Source organism: Drosophila willistoni (genome assembly GCF_018902025.1).
Source record: "Drosophila willistoni isolate 14030-0811.24 chromosome XL unlocalized genomic scaffold, UCI_dwil_1.1 Seg141, whole genome shotgun sequence".
Classification (NCBI taxonomy): Eukaryota; Metazoa; Arthropoda; class Insecta; order Diptera; family Drosophilidae; genus Drosophila; species Drosophila willistoni.
Window position 1 is genome coordinate 7,659,755 of NW_025814052.1, and position 19,705 is coordinate 7,679,459.

The 19,705-nt window shown below is 33.5% G+C and overlaps 3 protein-coding genes across 4 annotated transcripts in view; 1 reads left to right on the forward strand and 2 right to left on the reverse strand.

The window, feature by feature from the left end:
- Positions 1–53: 53 nt before the first annotated feature.
- LOC6649110 (zinc finger protein 436) lies at positions 54–2,279 on the reverse strand. The gene has a single exon (XM_002071697.4). The coding sequence runs from the start codon at positions 2,143–2,145 to the stop codon at positions 397–399; it is 1,749 nt and encodes a 582-aa protein (XP_002071733.1). The 5' UTR covers positions 2,146–2,279; the 3' UTR covers positions 54–396.
- Positions 2,280–2,850: 571 nt separating this feature from the next.
- LOC6649111 lies at positions 2,851–10,653 on the forward strand. 2 transcript variants are annotated; one of them, XM_023179337.2, is made up of 6 exons: positions 2,851–2,970; positions 3,931–4,694; positions 4,759–5,053; positions 9,341–9,517; positions 9,816–9,963; positions 10,031–10,653. In XM_023179337.2, the coding sequence occupies exons 2-6, from the start codon at positions 4,174–4,176 to the stop codon at positions 10,426–10,428; spliced, it is 1,539 nt and encodes a 512-aa protein (XP_023035105.1). In that variant the 5' UTR covers positions 2,851–2,970; positions 3,931–4,173; the 3' UTR covers positions 10,429–10,653. The 2 variants fall into 2 exon arrangements, with proteins under 2 accessions (XP_023035105.1, XP_046867307.1); XM_047011351.1 differs by having other exon boundaries at positions 2,852–2,970; positions 10,034–10,653.
- A 7,827-nt stretch (positions 10,654–18,480) lies between these two features.
- Positions 18,481–19,705, reverse strand: part of LOC6649112 (voltage-dependent calcium channel type A subunit alpha-1) — a 66,096-nt gene continuing 64,871 nt past the window's right edge. The window contains exon 33 of the mRNA XM_047011124.1: positions 18,481–19,682. Coding sequence (XP_046867080.1) covers positions 19,532–19,682 — 151 coding nt within the window. The 3' untranslated portion in view covers positions 18,481–19,531. The remainder of the gene's footprint in view (positions 19,683–19,705) is intronic.

A 19,705-nucleotide genomic window follows, 5' to 3' on the forward strand; every position in this document is an offset into this window, starting at 1 on the left:
GTTGACAGTAAAGTGTTCCCTTTTGTCATGGCTTGTCAAATAAAGAACACAGATTTGAGAAAAATTTATATATTTATTAATATTACATATTGTTATTCAGGCCTAGATTTGCATTTAAGAACCCAACGAAATTTATTTCAAATTAAAAATCGATGGGTAATTCACATATAAAATAATAAAGGTCGACCACAATAAGCTCAGACCCAGAAAACACTTTTCTGATAGAACAAATTCAACATATTTGTATGATGCGGACTCAGCGCATCATAATCCATCAGAAAAGTGTACTCTGGTCCCTGGGACCGAGTTCTGTCGTCCTGTTTAATTAGTATCTGCATCTTCAACATTTTTCTATATATACAAAATAATGTGCTTTCGGACCGACTGCCTTTGCGCTCAGTTATCCTCAGTCTCTAAGGTGATTTCATAAATTAAATCATCATCGGCAAAGTTCTGACCGGAAGCAGCGTGTTGAATCTGCATGTTGTTGTGGTGGTGGAGGTGCTGCTGCTGCTGCTGATGGTGGTGCTGCTGTTGCTGCTCTATGGCCGCAAAATATTGTCCCTCATCAATCATATGCAAATTCTGAGCCACTTGTCCGTCCTCTCCCACCATCTCGCCATCAGCCTCAACTAGTAGGGCGTATTGGGATTGATTTAATCCATAATCCTGCTGCTCTATGTCCCCCTCCGTTACTTCTTCAACTACCAATAGGCCCGCATCTTCATCAAATTCCTCCTCATTCTCTGGTACATTGATGTCACTCATTTCATTTTGCACATTTGTCTGATCATTTGTCAATCTTCTCGTATTACTGCGACATTGTATAGATCTCTTATGGGCATCGAAATAGTTAATATCGGTGAATTCCTCCTGGCACAGATGGCAGACATATGAATCCTGATTCAAATGCATCTCCTTGCGATGCCTTGCCATTTTATGGGCATCCCGGCATTGCATGCCACAAAACGGGCATTTCAACATCCTCCGCTTACCCATATGAACATTGCGAATGTGCTCCTGAAGCGAAAAGTTTTTAAAATATGCCTTATTGCAATATGTACATTGGAAGCGACGTTTCTTCTCGTGCGTTGCCTCTCGATGACGTTTTAATTGCGTGTGCTGGGCAAAGGACTTGGCGCACAATTCACAAATATGATCTTTTCGAAGGTGTCGACGCTGGTTATGGACCCGCAAATCCTGCTTGGTAGAAAAATACAATTTGCACAGTTCACACACATACGGCCTAATGCCCATATGACGTCGGGCATGTCCGGCCAAATATTTACAATCACGATAGGTCTCTGTACAGTAGATACAGGCATATCGATTCGTTCCAGGCACTAAATGAGTTTTCTGATGCTTTGACAGCTTGGACTTATGCATTACATCGGGACAAATTCCACATTCAACTAGAAGTTTCTCGTCGAGCGGACTGGTTATCATTGAGAATTCAACTATGGGCGTGTTATCCTCATCGAACTCCACAATGGTGGCAATAAGGTCATCAAATAGCAAATACCTTCTTGGTCCTTTGAACTCATCCATTATTTTATCGCTTGGCTTTGATTGCGTTGTTTGTGTCGTCTCGATTTGTTCTTCCAACACTTCAGTCTCCTCTTTAATGATATCTGATGTCATTTGAAAGTCATCTTGATCCAATTCATCTAGATCATCTTGGGATTCTTCCTCTTCTACCAAATTGTCCATGTCCTCAAATTGCTGGTCATTCAGATAAAACCTCTCCTCTTCCACCGTCGGTGCCGTCTCTGTGTCAATTCCTATTGTCTCCTCATCGAATCCTTCAATCTCGTTTACTACCGCATCATCTTCATATTTAATGGTCATCAATTGACGACAATTTTCCAGTTCGTCCATCATGAGTTCCGTGTCGTGGCCACCCTCGTTGACGATGAGAAACTCCTCACCTCCGTAGTCTTGGCCTAGGGTATCCAATACTACATATGTGGTACCAACATCGTCATCTTCCGCATTATCAACATCTCTGTTGCCGGCTTCAATCATTGCACCTTCGATTCCCATCGCAGATCCGCCTCCTGCTCCGCCTTGATCTTTATCCTCATCTGCATATTCAGTTCTAGATGGTACCACAAATTCTATAATATCAGAGATGTCGACATTCATGTTATTGGCTTGCACACGTTTCCTCTGGCTTCCTTATTGCGTTTTCTAGAACAAAAATTAATTTTAATTTTTATGTCAAGAAAATGATTGTTAGTGTTGTTCCAACATCAGCAGCTAGTGGTGCAAAAGCAATGTGACATCACACTCTGGCATCGCTAAATAGTGGTTTAAAAACCCCTTATTAATGTAAAACTCATTTTTTACGAATTTAGTATTTTTTGTGGCGCCACAATGCACTATAATTGGCGACACAGTGCACTCGCAACGGAAATCTATAGCTAAAAATTGTTAATTGTTAAATGAAAAGAAATTTGAAAATAAAATATCTTGATTTTAGGCTAAAGGAATAGCTAGGCCATTTAAGAAAATTATGTACATGTAATTGTTAATCTCTCATGACCTCAGAACTCAGTTGGGTTTGGCCTTTTAGGCGGGCTTCTTCAAAATAATTGTCTTCAATTTCCCTTCCTTATCGTCGTTTCTCCTCTCTTTAAACTTTGTGGTTTTAGTGTTTATGACTAAACTAACTTCTTGTCTTTGCGCCGCATAGCTACTACCATTGCATTTGCACACTCGGTGGCGTGCGTTTCGTTTCGTTTCGGTTTTTGTAAAATGTGGGAAATGAACTCTTGAAAATTACAATTAATAGGAAATTACTTTTGATGTTTGGTTTTTTGTTTTTTTTTTTTTTGTGTAAAGTAAAACAGTGACTTTAAATTAAAGTAATTTCAAAATATGCGTTAATGTGAAAACCTTTGATATAACCTTAAAAAAAAATTTTCAAATTTTGAAAAAAAAAACAACTGCGAAAAGAATTTTGGAAATGTAAGATATTAGAACAATAAATAAACACATTCAAATTTGAGAATTTTTACTCTATTTATGGACAATTAGAAATTATGTTTAACAAATCTAAAGAAATCTAGATGGTGATGTATATACTAAATTTCAAAAACAAGTATCAAAAACTATTTATAAACATGACAAATTGAAGAGTTAAGGAGTAAATAAAAAAATATAATCTAGATCGTTATCTCAAAAAAATTATTGAAAAAAAAAACTCTGTAAATACTCAAACCAGATTTAAATGAGATTTAAAAGGCCTGTCAGGGTCCAAAAACTTTCAGATATAATTTGCATTTTGAACAACTATTTTAAAAATTATACAAATTATTGATGTCTTAAGACGAGAAATACTCATAAAAATCATTATAGTAAAAAAAAAGTGTAAAAAGTAAACCCCCCCCAAAAAAAAAGTATACATTTTGAAAAATCCTGAAAGGTTTATGACAATAAAATATTTGAAAGATGTGACATTGAAAAGGTTTTCGCGTTAAGTTTTCATTGGCTTTGGATTTGATGATGAAGACTTTCAAAAAAAAAATATAAAAAAAAATTGTTTATTGTTAATTGGCATGATTACCAATACGACTAAATAAGTTAAGCCAACAAACAAACAAGACAAAACCAGCAAAAATAAGAAAAGAAAAAAAAAAAAAATCAAAATGTAAAGATTACGCAAAGTTTTTGTTGATGTCGAATTTGATGTTGATTTAAGTTGTAGTTTTTGATGTTTGCTTTTTATTGGATTTTTGTTTGTTTAACTAGCTGCAAGTAAGAGCAATATATGTACATACATATATACACCTATTAAAACATATAAAAAGCTTCAACTTGACCCAAATGTCGTTGTGTTTTCCTTTTTCCTCATGGTCTTGTTTTTTTTTTGTTTCTCCTTTTCTCTCTCCCCGCATCTCTCTCTTTCTCACTCTCACGCTCTTTTAGACAAGATTTGTGCTTCTTCTTTGGTTTTAGCGGCAACGGGAGTAGGCCATTTAGAACGTGCCAGGCAACTTCGACTTCCCCTCTCCTGCTCCATTCCACACCCCGCATTAGCATCTCGAAGAAGAAATAGTCGAAGCAGCCAGAAGTTAACTCAAGAAGCATTCGAGTGGCAGGTGTTGCGGTTTTCAATTGGATTTTTCTTTTTGGCCAGGGCCGGCACAAACAAAACGGGAAATCGGAAACATGTTCTTCTTCTTTATTTTCCATCTCACTCTTATCGGCTTGCAACATCTATCACAGTTTGTGTGTCATGCAACAACTTTACATTCTGCCCCCCATAACTTACCCATAGTCGGCTCTACGCCTTCATCTCCGTCCTCATCCCCATCGTCGTCATCCATGCAAATTGAGTCACTTCATGTAAATTGTACAAAGGATCTGTTCCATATGCATTTGGAATTGAATCGTCCATTTCATGGCCTACTCTATGCAAAAGACTTTCCCCTCGAATGCTTGACACGAGGCAAAGATTCGATGCAACTTCAGTTACGTTTACCCACATCGGGATGCGGTGTCCGGTCTGAATTCTCACCCGATAATGGCGGAATAATGGAATACTCAGTACGTATAATGTTGCAAATGGAACAGAAATTGCGACAAAGCACGGATATTTGGCGTACGGTTAAATGTCATGTGCCTATCCATGAAATGGGCATGTCTTTGCCCAGTCTCAAGGAGGATCTACCAATGTTGCCAAAAGAGAGGTAAGTCAAAATTTAGAAACATTTGAATTGCTTTCTATTCTCCCATTCGCATAATCCCATTTAGGAATCCTCGTATGCACAATGTGGCAGCTGTGGCATCATCGGCCACTGTGCATCATCATCAGCATCAGCATTATCACCAGGCACATATGGACTCTCCGCGCATACGAATTTGGCTCGAATTGGGGGGCCCAAATGGTTCAGGTTCTGTCGAGGTTGGCATGCCGACCACTTTAACCGTACGTGCCATAGTTCCTGGCACAATTGGTGTCCATGTTGTCGATTGCTCGGCTTTGGATGGCCTGGGCGAGTCTATGCAACAGTTGCTCGATTCACGCGGTTGTCCCATCGATGAGCAGGTGAGTGAGATGAGTGAGATGAATGAATGAATGAATGACTAAAATTATGAGGTATTTAATATGTTTTGCGTAATGTCTTCTCCACATGCTCGAGGCTAAAGCCAGTTTTTCTTTTTTTGTTTTGGTTTTTCTCTTACATTCTACTAGTATGTAGAGAGTTGCTGTTTTAACATGTTACCGTTAGCCGTTAAAGACAAAACCAACTATTAATTAATGCTAAGGGCGATCGACTGATCGACTAAATGTATTTAACTTTCATTTTTTATTGAACAAAAATGTAAACATCTAAACAGATAAAATGGAACATTCGTTTTAGTTAGTTGGTATGACTAGCCAACAGTTTTATCAATAGATCTCACTGGGTCAAAGAACAACAATGCCTATGTAGATTGTGGGTATTTAATTCACTTTTTTTTTTTGTTGTTTGTTTGTTTGTTTTTTATCTTCCACGCTCTTCTGACCTAGAAGATGGATGTACAGTGAGCATAAATTTTTGCACCGCAAGAAAAAGAAAATGAAATGTGTTAAAACGGAAGAACAAACCAAGACTAAGACCCACTACCCCAGACCTCTTCCTCCTCCTCCTCATCCTCCTTCAGCTTCTTCTCTTCGCTTGTCATCGAGTCTCTTTCAGTTTTAAACAATAAAACAAACATCAAATGGAAATAGAAATGCAAATGTGATTGTTTTTCTTTTTTTGTCTTCTTAGTTTGTTTTGCTTGCTTTTTGTAAGCCGTGAGATTTTTCTAAGTTTTTGCCCCGTTTCCACACACACACTCACACACACACACAAACGCACAGAAGCAGAAGAATCAGAAGAAGCAACTTTAATACCGATCGTCTAAAAGGGGCATCGACTATAATATACCTATCCCTTGTTGGCTTTATTAATTAATAAACACAAATTTCAAATCAAATAAAATATATACATACAAAGTTAGCTACATATTTTTTTATATTAGTTATAAATTTTCAAAGATTTTCAACATATTTTTGGTTCATTCTTAAAAATTACTCAAATTTAAGTTGGCTAATATTTTTATTTTCTCTAGTAAAAAGTATCAAAGTTTAGTTATAAATATTAATGTGATTAATATTTGAAAAACATTTGATTTCTTAAAATTGTTTTTGCAATTTGTCTTGGAAAGAATTACTTAAAAAAAAAAATTATAAAGAAAATGTGTCCAAAGTTTTTTAGGGGAAAAAAAAGATAGATAAAAAAAAATCAATTTTGAGTAACGATTTCCTAAATTTAACTTCGAGAAGAAGACGAAAAAATTGCAAAACTTCCAATATTTAGAGTTTCGAAACGAGTTTGAGAATTTTTTTTTTAGAATTTAAATGTATTACATGATTTTATTTTAAAAGAAGAGCCAAAATTTCAGAATTTTTCTGAAACCTAGCTAACCTTATAGGATAAAAGATATTTTCCTTAAAGTAAATAAAATTTGAGTTTAAATCAAGACCAAAAATTTCAAATTCAATTGCTTATATCGAACAAGCAAACCTTTAATGATAACCTAATATACCCAATTTAGGCATTCGGATGTAGGGTACAAGACATTCAAAAGATTTGCTTTGACCCATTTCAAGAAACAAAATAGAGGGAGAGAGCAAAAAAAAAAAAAGAGAGAGCAAGAGCGAGAGAGAGAGAGAGAGAGAGATAAACTAAAAATGGAATGACATGTGCATAAAGCGGACCAAAATGCAAATGCCTTGGCATTGAAGTCAAAGTGGAATTTTGAAGTTGTCTATGTCCGAATGCTAAATATTTCTTTAGATTTGTATGTGTGTGTGTGTGTGTGTATGTATGTATTATTCACTGTTGGCTAATTGCTGTGACCTCTTAATTTACTCAAGAAGAACTGACTAAACTGAAGGTGGCAAAGCTAATGCTGGGGCAAGGGGATGGGGGAAGAAGAACTGTTTAGTCACTTTTAGACGGTTTTTAATGGGCTTGTGGCCCGCTTCAAGCATTTTGCTTGGCTGGGCAACGAAAACTGTTCTTAACTTAAAAATCTACCCCTCCCCCACCATTTTGTGTAATTATGTATTTCTAACAGTTCTCGTAGACAGTTCGCGGTTCGTTCTAGGCTCGTTTCTTCACTATTTTTCTAGTGCTGTAATAATAACTGTCTGTTACAATTAATGAGGCAATGCCGATTACGATATTCACCGATTACCATAACACACCATATAGCAAGAACAACAACAACAACAAAACAACTAGTTGAAATTTGTGTTGAAAGTTCGACCGGAGGGAAGGGAAGACCATGAAAGATTTCGAAATTGATTTTTACTTTCGTAGAAGGAAAACATAAAAAGAATCAATCAATAAGAGAGTAAAAGATCTCTCTAAAAAAATATTTCACGTATTTATAAAGCTAAATTATTGATCTAGACAACATCTGACAGCTATATGATTATAATAAGACGATCACTATATGGCAGTGCCGGATTAGCTATACATATAGCGCATTGAAAAGACCCGCAAGGCATTGTTAACAGATTTTTGATCAAAGTTCATTCATTTACCAATATTTAGTTTTAAATTGAAATAGGTAAATTAACAAAAATTTAATTTGAAAAATTTCCAAAACTTTACAACAACTTTGAACTTTGCGACTCTGTAAATTTACGAAATTTTAACTAATTTTCAAAAATAATATCTCATATTAATACTTTTAGAATTTAGCTTTAAATTGCTTTGTTGGTCATGTTCCAAAGGCACAAAAAATGCCAATGAGCAGCAAAATATTTCAATAAACCCTAATTTCATGAAGCTCTAATTACGTCAATAGTCGGAGTATTTAAAAAATTCATGTTTTTTTTTAAAGTTAGCATAATGTCTTTTAATCTGCATTAAAATCTCAAAAACTAAATTTTTGCCAATTTTCGCAAAATATCATAATGATTTTTTTCAAGAATCAGAAATAAATTTTTCGAAACATTTAAATGTTTGATACAATTTTAAAATATGCTAAATTCCAATTTATTTGATATACAGTAGAATCCGGTTATAACGACGCTCAAAGGACCGACGATTTTCGACGTTATATCCGGAAGACGCACTAACCGTAGGCCCATTCATATTTGTAAGTTTGTATTGGGACCATCCAATCACTTATCGAACTTTATTCGCTATAACCGGGGTCGTTATATCCGGATTCTACTGTATATTCTTTTGAAATTGGTTAGAAAACTGCCAAATTACAGGCCGGGAAAGAAAAGCAGGTTGAATAAAAATTTCAATTTTAAAACTATAAAAAAAAAAATCTTTGTGAATCGTTTTTGACCAACTTTCCTAACTTTCCTAACTTTCCTAACCTTCACATTAGAAAGAGATCTTTTAATTATAAAACTTATGTACATATATTTAAGTTTTTATATTACTAAAATTCTTTTTCATTTGTTTTGCTTGATTTAAACTCGAATGGAGTTTAGTTTATTGTAAAAAGTTCGATTTCATAGTTAAATATTCTTTTTGAACTCAGTTGAACTTCCGCAGAGACTGTTGGATGGATGCCATTGTCTCAAATTTCGCAGTAACCCACCCACTCACACCCACAGCCCCTCACACCCACACACCCACACACCTACACACACACATGCCCCAACACGTGCTTGCCAATGTAAAATGAGATGCAATCATAAAGATTTACATATAGCCAAAGAGGACTGATGAGGGGCAGAGAAAAGAAGTAACAATAGAAATACGTAAATCACTCGGCGTCTTGTAATTTCATACGTTAACCCTTTCAATGTGTGTGTGTGTGTGTATGTGTGTGTGTGTGTGTGTGTGTGTGTAGCTGCTGGTGTTGCCATACCTTTGGCCCCACACACACACTTGCAGCAAACGTTTTGTTGTTTTTGTCATTGAACTTGGCTCATGACTTTTGTTACCGTTTTTTTTTCTTCTTCTCTGTCGCACTGCTTTCGTAACGGAAATAAACAACACTTTTTTGTATGTAAGTGTGAGAGAATGTTGCCACCGCACATACATACATACATACATACATACATACATATATAAAAAAGACAAACAAGAAAAAACTTAATAAAAAAATAAAATAAAAATAATTGTATAATCCAACCCAAACCCAAACCCAAAAAAACTGGTTCAACAACAAGTGACACCCAACAAATTCAAGCATAAAAGCTTAAAAGACCTATTAAGTACCGTTTTGTGGTTGCAATTATTCCTGTGGGAAATGTTTCGCATAAAACAGTTACATATGTCTTATGTTATGAGAATAATATTGAAAATCCTTTGATTTCGTTTTGCAGGTGATGCCCGCTCTGCATACACGTTTCAAGCCCGCCGAAGAGGGCTGGTCCAAGCAACATGAGGAAGATCTAGTCGAGCGGATATTTTCGGCCACATTTCCCGCCTTCAAATTTCCAGATCGCGAACGTCTTCATGTTAGTTGTGGTGTTCAGCTCTGTAAGGGGAAGTGTCCAAATGTAAGTACCTAACAACAATGCATTTGAATTAATTGCAAATGAAAACGAAAGTGTTGCTGCCGCTGCTCAACGTACCGTATATACCGTATATGTGTGTGTGTGTGCGTGTGTTTGTGTGGGTGTATTGGAGTTGGTGTTGCTGTTGGGCCCAACTAATTAATGTGGTTATTGCACCAAAATGCACTCAACTGAGTTGCAACGGTTGCAGCAGCACCCTAACTACTTAAAGTTATAGTTATGGGTGGCTAATTTTTTTAAAAATTTCTGTCTCTCTCTCTCTCTTGCTTTACATTAAAAGCTCAATTGTCACCTGAACAATGATTTGCCATTGCAAGTGAATTTGGATCAACATTTGGCACGCATCGAAGTATTCAATTCATTGGCTGTAACTGCTCCCCAAATTGAAGTGGATCGTTTACGTTATGATCGTGGCTATAATATAAGCGGTGAGTCTAATTAAAAGGTTAATGCAATCGTCTTTTGTTTCTAATCGATACAGTTTTGTTGTTTCAGTAGAGGATTATCCCCCATATGTTAGACCATTGCCATCGGAGGGTACACTCTGTCTATCAATATCGAAATTGGCAATATCTTTTTGCATTTTGGGTCTCATTTTCTTGGTGGCTGTCATTGTGGCCATTCTATCATTGATAAGGACCAGACGACGACAACAACATTGCGGACATGGAGGACATGGTGGCGTCAGCAGTTCCATGGGTCTGGGCCTGGGCACATCAACGAATAGCAGCAGTCGACTGCATCGAGATCGGGCAGAGATATGTACATCAATGTTTTCATCCAGCAGCGGAGACTCTGGACAATCGGCTAATGTTGCGGGTGGCTCACGTTTTGGTGGGAAGTTTTTAATGCCCTATTATCCGCATAATTTGCCCTATGGTCGTGTCTATTAACTAAGTAGTAGTAGTAGTAGTAGTAGTAGTAGTCGTTTTCGTTTTCTATAGACTGATGTGACTTTAATCTCAAAAGAAAGAAAATCTACAAAAATTCGTTTAACGAGTCTAGCAATAATGTTAATTTTGATAGTTGTTAAGATGACGAAAGGGCCTTGAAAGCATTTTTCGTTTAGCTTAAAATGAATTTTTTGATGCCTTTTCGTTGTATAACATTTTTTTGTGTCCCCCCTATCCTAATTATACATATTAAATATTAATAATGTTTCTAAATAATATGAACTCTTGTGGTGTTTTAAATTTAAATGCTTTGCAAAATGCAATGGGCCTCGGCTCCTTTTGCTTAACTCAAAACTACTTAACTTTGCGAATCTATAATTTCCTCTATAACTTTCTACTTAAACTTTGACATAGCCAGACGTTGTAGAAAGATATAACAAATATATATATTTTAGACAGCACGAATGGAAACAAGCAACACTTTGGATTAGTAAATAACTCTTCAAATTTTGAAAGAAAACAGCTTATGTATTATAATTCATTTTTTATTTTGGCAATGTGAATATTAATTTCTTGTAATTTGAAGAAAAGTGTAAAATTTGACCAAGTTGCATACTTTTGGGCACATTTTAAATTATTCGACAAGTCATTTTAATTTTGCCCTATTATAACGATGCATTAAATGGATAAAAGACAAACTAAAGTTAATCCACTTTATCTAAAACTCTTTAGTATAGTCGAAAAAATTTAAAATTTCGGCAAAAAGTGGAAAAATGCAAGCCAAAACTCTAGCATTTTAGCAGAATTCTAATCGAACGTTTCTATATATTACCAAAATGTGCGAAAAGGGGGACGAACCGGGATGAGTTTTTAGTTTGTGGCTAAAGACAAGTACAAACTGGACCAATAAGTTGCTTTCAGCTTGAAACAGCTGAACAGTTTCCACGAAACACGGAGAACGCATGTTAATTTTCTAAACAGATGCACATAAATTGAACATTACCCAACACTAAATCACTGGAACTACACATAAAATAACATTATACATTAGATAGTGCATACATTGAAGATTACTTTCCATAACACAGCCCGACACTTTCGAGGTCATGAAAAAGTGTTCTAAGTTCAATGGGTCTTTTATAGTAATTTGGGGGTGCTGAACACGGCCCGGTACTTAGTTTTTGCCCATCACGTCAGGATTTCGAAAAAAATGCGTTGGAGTTATTCAAAATGGCCTAATTTTCAATATTTTCTCGTATAATATAGACAAGTTATTGAGACGTTTCAGACGTTATACTCAAAACGTTATTATTTTAACCTATTAATATATTAGGTATGATTTAAACGCAATTTACACAAAATCAAAGAGGCGTTTTTATGTTATCATGCATATTATCATGCACTTTGGATATGTTTTCAAAATGAGTAAAATTCGAACTAAAAAGTATGCTACAGGGATTCGAAGAATTTGCAACTTGTTAATTTTAAAAAAATTATTGTAATTTTATGCATCTAACAAATTGTTTATAAGTAATGTTGGCAAACAACAGCTATTTTTCTTAAACAAGAAATTCTACAATTCGTTAAAAATGTAGAAAAACAATTTTAACTTTATACAGTATACTTTTGGGTGCCTATTTTCCAACCCTAGATCCCCTATTTTCACAAAAACTGAGTATGCAGTCAGTTAGTTAAAAACACCTCTCAGGTTAACGTCACCAAAAATCATGTCGGCCTGTGTAATTTATTTAAATTTTCTGAACCATATTGAAGAATGTGACACAAAGCAACTAAATATTTTGGCCCCAATTGTGATTGCGAAATCATCAGATCGCTAACTCACTTTTAAAACCCCTCAAAAAGCTTTGGTGGCGCTTTTAAAAATTATTTTTTTATTGTATTTTTTTAATGTATGATCTTACGATAAAAATAAAAAAACAACGATTTGTTAACATTGCAAATTCGACTTCATGCCAAAACTTTCGACGTCTGGACCACCATAGTGCAATGTGCAGAGTTGAGCTGAGCTTTTTGTAGCATACTTCTGGGCTGAATGTAAGATTTGCCTCAGAATTGCAAGGTGTAAACGCTTGGACAAACTTCTAGAAAGAAATTAGAAATTAGGATTGCCACCGTTGATTAATTTGTTTACTTATTTCGGTCCTGATTCAAAGTTTGACTTTTATTCCTAAGTCTCCTTTACCACTTTCTGATTAGCCAAAAGAAATGAAACGCTTTAAGATTTTCTATTAGGTTTGTAATTTTCTGGCATTCATTTTTTTGTTTTTTTTTTTGTATTTTTACTTTTAATTTTTGTTTTTTTTTTCTGTTTTGGTTTTTTTTTTTGTTTGGGTTTTTTTTTGTTTGTTTTTTTTTTTTTTGTTTTATTATGTAATTCCGTTACTTTATGTAAAATAAGAAAGTATTAATAGTTGTTTTTTTGTTATTAACAAATTTGTTGAAGGCAGGTATTTATGTTATTATATTGTATGTTTATGTATGTATATCTTGTATATAAATTACAAGTTGTCATTATAATTACATAATTATTAATTAAACGTACTTTAAATTATGTCTAGCACTTTTCTTATTAATTATTTAAACTGCATAATTTACTTATTATATTCAGTTAAGATATTTATATATAAGTATATATATATATATATATATATGCAAATATATATATGTATATATGCATTATCATTACATATTAGCCATTACCATTACCTTTTAAATTTGCCTAGTTGTAATTTATTATATATAATATAATTTTTGGTTTTTCCCCCTTTTTTTTTTTTTTTGTTTTACTTATATTGTTTTTTTTTTGTTTTTGCTTTATTCTTATGTTTGTATAAAATTTTTAGGGCTACTTTAGATTTCTCATGTGACCTTTTTTCTTGTTTGTTTTTGTTTTTGTTGTTGTTGTTGTTGAAGCAGATAGTAGACGAATAACAAAAAACAAAAATAGAAGAAAAAAACAAAGAAAACCATGTAAAAAATAACATACAACATATTATTGTAATGTATATGTTTGTATGTATGCACTAAGTGTATATTTGTATATATGTTAATGTATATATATGTATATATATATACATATATAGAAAGAAGAACATCCACAATCGAATCGAAAGTTTTTAGAAGGGAAACAATGAACACATAATGATGATGCCGTCATTATAAATTGGGTAAATCGGAGACGAGAAGTTTTGTGTACAGTTTTCATCTATGTAATTAGGTAGGTTGGTAGGTACAAGATATATATATATCGATTCATTCTATTACCTATGTATGTATGATATCAAAGGATGTATGTGTGTGTCTGTGTGTGTGTGTGTGTGTTTGTCTAAACTGAATGTAGTCAATATATATGGAGAAAAGATTGTTTGTTTTTGGTTTTTTGTTTTGGAAGAACATTCAAAGCCCCAACACACAATGCTGTATATATTGTAAGATTCTATATATATTTAGTTAGGATTATTCAGTTTGGCTTTTTGGCATCTAGTCTGGTAGATGGAGGGATACGATTATCAATTCTTATTATATATATAAGTATATGAGAATTCGAACTCGAACATTTGAACTCGATAAGTTCTGATTTCGGATTTGTTTTCCCCATGTGCCATGCCGTTTGCAGAGCCTTGTTGTGGTCCTTCCGTCGAACAAGTTGAAGATATTCCAAATATGTTAATAGATTGATATTTTCATTTTGTTGTTTGTTGTTTTTTTGTTTTTGTTTTTCTTTTGGACTATACATATATGAATTCTTAATACGATAAGGAACACTGTCTGGGGGTATTGTGTGTGTGTGTGTGTGTGTGTCTGTGTGTGTTTTAAAGTCTCCTTTAGATCAAGTATTCATATGAGTGATAATAGAGCCATTTATGTTTATATTTCTACTCAAAATTACCCAAAATTATTTGATCTGATTTGAAGTTGAAACTTTGTCTAAAGAAATTACAACAGAATCTATCAAATATTTTGGTTCTTCCTTTAATAATTGTCTAGAAACATCTAAAAAATTCAAAATATCATATTATGTATATGAAAATTTGTGTTATTAGTTCTATGGATATTTGACTCTACTCTCTCCCTTTAACGACTTGCATTACGAATATGATTCGAAGTTTGAATTTGAATAGATTGATTGATTGTGTGTTTAAGTGAGTGTGTGCCGAGTATGTAGGAATTAAAAAATACTTTGAGTTCACAGTTTGAAGGCCAGCGTTTTGAAATGATTTCTGTTTTTTGTTTTTGGTTTTGTTTTTTCAAATAGAAGCAGCGAAATTTGTAAGCATTGATAGCAATTAGTGGAATTAAGATCTAAAAGACTAGTGAGAGTGATTTGATTAATTCAAAATGGACTAGTATAATTAAAGATAATGCAATAATAAAATTGTTCGCATAATCATTTCCTAAGCCCATTTATGCGAATGCATGAAATATTTCATCTTAATTTGTACAATAGATTGGAATATCTTCTTGAGATCATGGTTGTACATACTCAATATATATATATATATATAGGAGGGGGGGAGGGGGAAAAAACTTGTCTAGTCTTAAATCAAATATGTATATATATCAAACTATATAGGTATTTACAAAACGAGATGTTGCGAGATCTGGCCAGGTGACTGAGTAAGTGACAGAGTGAAGAAAAAATGTTTTGTTTTTTTTTTTTAGGGTATACTAACTAAGATAAGATTTCATCTAATAGCAATATTCAAGGCTAATAATTATATACAGGTAAAATCTTAAATCATATGAAATGATTATTAATATATGTATTAATGTATGTATCTTTTTTGTATTGGGTTTTATTTTGATAGTTTTGGCATTGATGTGACAACGACGACGACAGTTGAAGTTAATAGCGAACGAACCATGAACTCTATAAATTCAATACAATGGGTTTATATATATATATTAACTGAATCGTTCGGACATATTCAACTTTCAATTTGAGGGGTGCGTGTTGGGGGAGGGCCATGGAATTCATTTTTGCGGTAAGCGAACGAGTCTCAATGACTTGAAAATTTCCCTAATTTTTCTTTTTTGCTTTTTTAGTTTTGTAGCAGTTTTTAGTTTTTGTTTAATTTGTTTGAGTATGAATCACTTAGCTATGGGCTCTTTGACACTAGTTTGTATGTATGTATGTATATGTGTGTGTGTGTGTGTGTGTGTGTGTATGTATGTCCTGTCTGGTCTGTGTATGTATGTTTCACTTATTTATGTATGTATATTAAAATGTAAGCAAGTTAGTGTTCATTTTTTTGTTTTGTTCTTTTTGGTTTTTTATTTTTTTTTTTTTTCTCGTTTTTTTGTTTGGTATGATAGAATTAGAATTGAATAAATCCTTAATTTCAGACTAGAATTCCCTAACCATAGTTACATATGGCAAATATTTAATTAATTTGCATACGTATTGAATGTATTTCTACCCAAAAGGCTTCAAGGCTTTATATGGTAGATGGTAGTGAGGGGGAATGGGAGACAAGAAGGAGGACATAAAGGAGAAGCAGGAGGAGGAGGAGGAACGGGGAGTGGTCTCTATATATATATTATCATACAAATCTATAAGTGAACTCGTTTAGTTGGTTCGGTTTCTTTTCGGTTTGGTAATTCGTTTTTACAATCGCATGAAAGATGCCCTTTATTTTTTTCTGTTGTTGTTGTTACGCTTTATTTGTTTTTGTTTTGGATTTTGTTGCTGTTGTTGTTGTTGTTGTCGTGTAAATTCGCATATCTGCTCAGCGATTATAATTAGGTTAAGGTATTTTTATTTACTTAAGTTATGGATTCATTTTTTTCTTTGTTGTCATTAATTAATTACAATAATTGTGCGCTCTTCGATATCCATATCCCATTTTTATTTTTTTTTTTTAATTTTCTTTAGTTCTTGTTGATTTTTATGTTGATCAAAATGTACGATTTATCTATCTATACAGTTACACTAACTGATTTTATTGATTTACAAAAAAAAAAAAAGAATAGAAAGTGTGTGTGTGTGTGTGTGTGTGTATTAGGTCTTGGTATGAGTTATATTCTATTTACGTTAATTTCTCTTGCAAAAAGTTATCGAAGTAAATTGGTTTATGAATTATTGTTATTCCAAATTGTTTCTATTTGTTTGTATCTATATGTACATATGTATATGTATCTTATATGAATGTGTATGTGTATTTAAAGCATCTTAGTGTGTGTGTAACTACATACATACATATGAATATATGCAGCATCGAAGCAAATGTTGAAAATCTGAAATAACAACGTGCTTATAGAAAACAAAGGGAAGACGCAAAAAGGCTATCCAATTCGTAGCGAATAAAAATATTTTTCAAAATATTCAAAAATTCGAAAATTTATTTTGTGTGAAACAGTTTTCAAGCTATGAGAATTGTTTATATTGAAATGAAATGGGAAAACTAGAAAATATATATTCTTCCTACACACACATACACGACACGTACACGAATACCCATTCACACACACACACACACACACACACACACACACACATACATACATCTGAACATATATACTGACTTTATACAAAAAAACTCGATAAGTATTATATATCAACTTGTTTTGTGTGTTTTCTCTTTGTTTAAATACTCGTAAAAAGTATTTATAAACAATTTCTTGAATTCCAATTTAAATTTGTTTTGTTTTTTATTTTTGCTGCTGGGACAATTTTAAATTGGTAAATAAATGTTTTGGTTTTTGGTTTTCTTAATCTTTCTTTTAGTTTAGTTTATGTAGATATCGCATGGCAATTAAGTAAATAAGTAAGTACACGTGCGTGTGTGTGTGTGTGTGTGTGTGTGTGCTTGTATATATGCATGTGTGTGTGTATGTAATTCAAAGGAGAAACAAAAGGCCAAAATACTTTTAATAGGCAGTCAAATGACTATCATGAAGATAAAAAGTTCCAAAAATTGTTAGTAAACAATTTTTTGTTTGGCTAAATGACATTGCGAAAGCTTACTAGCATCTTGCACCAGTTATAACATACTTTAGGGGGCCAAATTAGACGCCAATTCAGATTCTACATACATTCGCCTTTTAATGCGTCGACATAAAAATCAAATGAATTTATTAATAGAGGAATTGTATAGGATCTAAATATATTATAAACAAACGGAAAGATCATATTATTCGCTCAAATATACACAAATGTGGGTGGATATGTGGGGGGGTGGGGGGAGTATGGGGGCATTGGTTAATATCTTTGGGGTGGAATATACATAATGCTTTTCAAATTTGGGCTTGGGTTTGGTTCTTGTCGTCCCGGTCTATTATTTCCGTAAAGGTTTCGATTTCACTGTGAAAATCATTTAACTATGCATCTATGTATATGTACATACGTATGTATGTGTATGTATGTGTGTGTATCGGTGTTTGGAATCCAGTGTCTGTGTCTTTGTATATAATCCATAGCCGTAGGTAAATGTAAATACATTACATACAAAAATTTGATATCTACAATAATATCGGGTATGTACATACATATACATATATATATATTATAAATATATATACATATATATATATAATTTCGCATTACGAAATGTACATACATAATTGAATTACTAACTTTAAATACAAACAAGACAAAAACGCTTGCAAATTACAGATTCATCGAGCTATTTTCTAGAATTATCATTACCTACAATGTAAGTATGTAATGTAATGTAATGTAATGTAATGTAATGTTGTATGTACCTACAAGATTTACTACCTATGTATGTATGTTTTGTTTGTGTGTGTGTGTGTAATGCCTAGAGGCCCTAAGGTTGATCTAAGCTTGTATCGAGAGAGAGATTTTCATTCTTACTGAATTACAGGCAATACATTAATCATATCATCTATTATATCATTCATTATATCATTAATCATTAACATCATACAAATGTATATATACCTATATATATATATACATATATATGTATATGTATATCATCATTTTACTGACTCTGGCTCATGTTATTCGCGCACACATTTTGGTTTTGTTTTAGTTTAGTTTTCGTTACATAGTTTTTTGTTTCCTTTTTTTTGTTTTTTGTTTTTTGGTTTTGTTAGGCTTTTTGTGTTTTAAGGTTTTACTCCTATTCAGTTTCGGTTTCAGTTTGTTGTCTGATTCTTTGTTTCTATTTTTGATTTTTGATGGGTTGATGTTAATTCCTTATAGCGTATGATACGAATACAGCGGCGGTGGCGATAGTGTTTGGTGCTGATTATGTGGCTCTAATTGTGGCTCTAATTGTGGTTCTAATTGTGGTTCTTGTTTTGGTTGTTGTCGTTGTGGCTGTGGCTGTGGTTGTTGCTGTTGTTGCCTTTCATTGGCTTGGATCTCAAAATGAGATTGAGTTAATGTTGATGTTGGCCCTGCTATTAGCGGATTTATCGCTATTGTATCAATATCGTATGTGTTGTTATCTATATAATTAATGTCATTATGTGAATAGATCTTTCTATTTTGTTTAGTATCTACTGGTTTTGTTATTGTAATTGGTACACTTAATATCATTGCTTGCATTTTTGTAGTTCTTGGTGTTGTTGTTGCTGTTGTTGTTGTTGTTGTTGTTGCTGTTTGTCGTTTGATATCATTATCGTTCTCGTTATCATAATGATAATGGTAATTATAATCAATGTCGATATCGGATTGGGGTGATGTTGCTCTTGTCAGTGGCAAGGATATCCTTGCCAATTGTTGTGAGGATTTATAGTGCTCATGGCTGCAAAAAGTTAGATCTCGTTTTTGTAGTATATGTTGTTGTTGTTGTTGTTGCTGTTGCGATTGCGATTGACGATTTGGGTTGAATTGCTGTAAGCTTTTTTTAGCCAATTTGTTATTGGATGTAGATGCAAATGCTAAGGCTGATGCAGCTGATCTTATTAATGTTGTAATTGGACTTGTATATCGGTTGGTTGTTGTTGTTGTTATTGTTGTTGGTTGTTTTTGTTGTTGGTATTCATGGTAATCGTGTCGTATCGTATCAAAATTATGATCTAAATTTGGTGCTGATAACGATGAGCATATGGCCTGATGCTATACCCAGATCTGTTCCTTTCGATTACGCGATCGCAATCAAAGCCTTTGCTAGCACCAATCCTCCTCATCCGAATCGGAATGTCGAGTATTAAGTCCGCTCTTTGGCTTAAAACCATTTAGAACTGGAGATGGCAGTACACGACCTGTTCGGCCCATAGCCAACGCTTGCTCAAATGACAGCGGTGCTATATATTCCAGTCTGCAAAAGTCGGAAATTATTCG

Bases quoted from the DNA above. Each gene is read 5' to 3' on its own strand.
- LOC6649111 (XM_023179337.2), top strand. From the start codon at position 4,174: ATGTTCTTCTTCTTTATTTTCCATCTCACTCTTATCGGCTTGCAACAT. The intron at 5,054-9,340 runs GTGAGTGAGATG...TTCGTTTTGCAG, and splicing joins GTTGTCCCATCGATGAGCAG to GTGATGCCCGCTCTGCATAC. The intron at 9,964-10,030 runs GTGAGTCTAATT...TTGTTGTTTCAG, and splicing joins TCGTGGCTATAATATAAGCG to TAGAGGATTATCCCCCATAT.
- LOC6649110 (XM_002071697.4), bottom strand. From the start codon at position 2,145: ATGAATGTCGACATCTCTGATATTATAGAATTTGTGGTACCATCTAGA.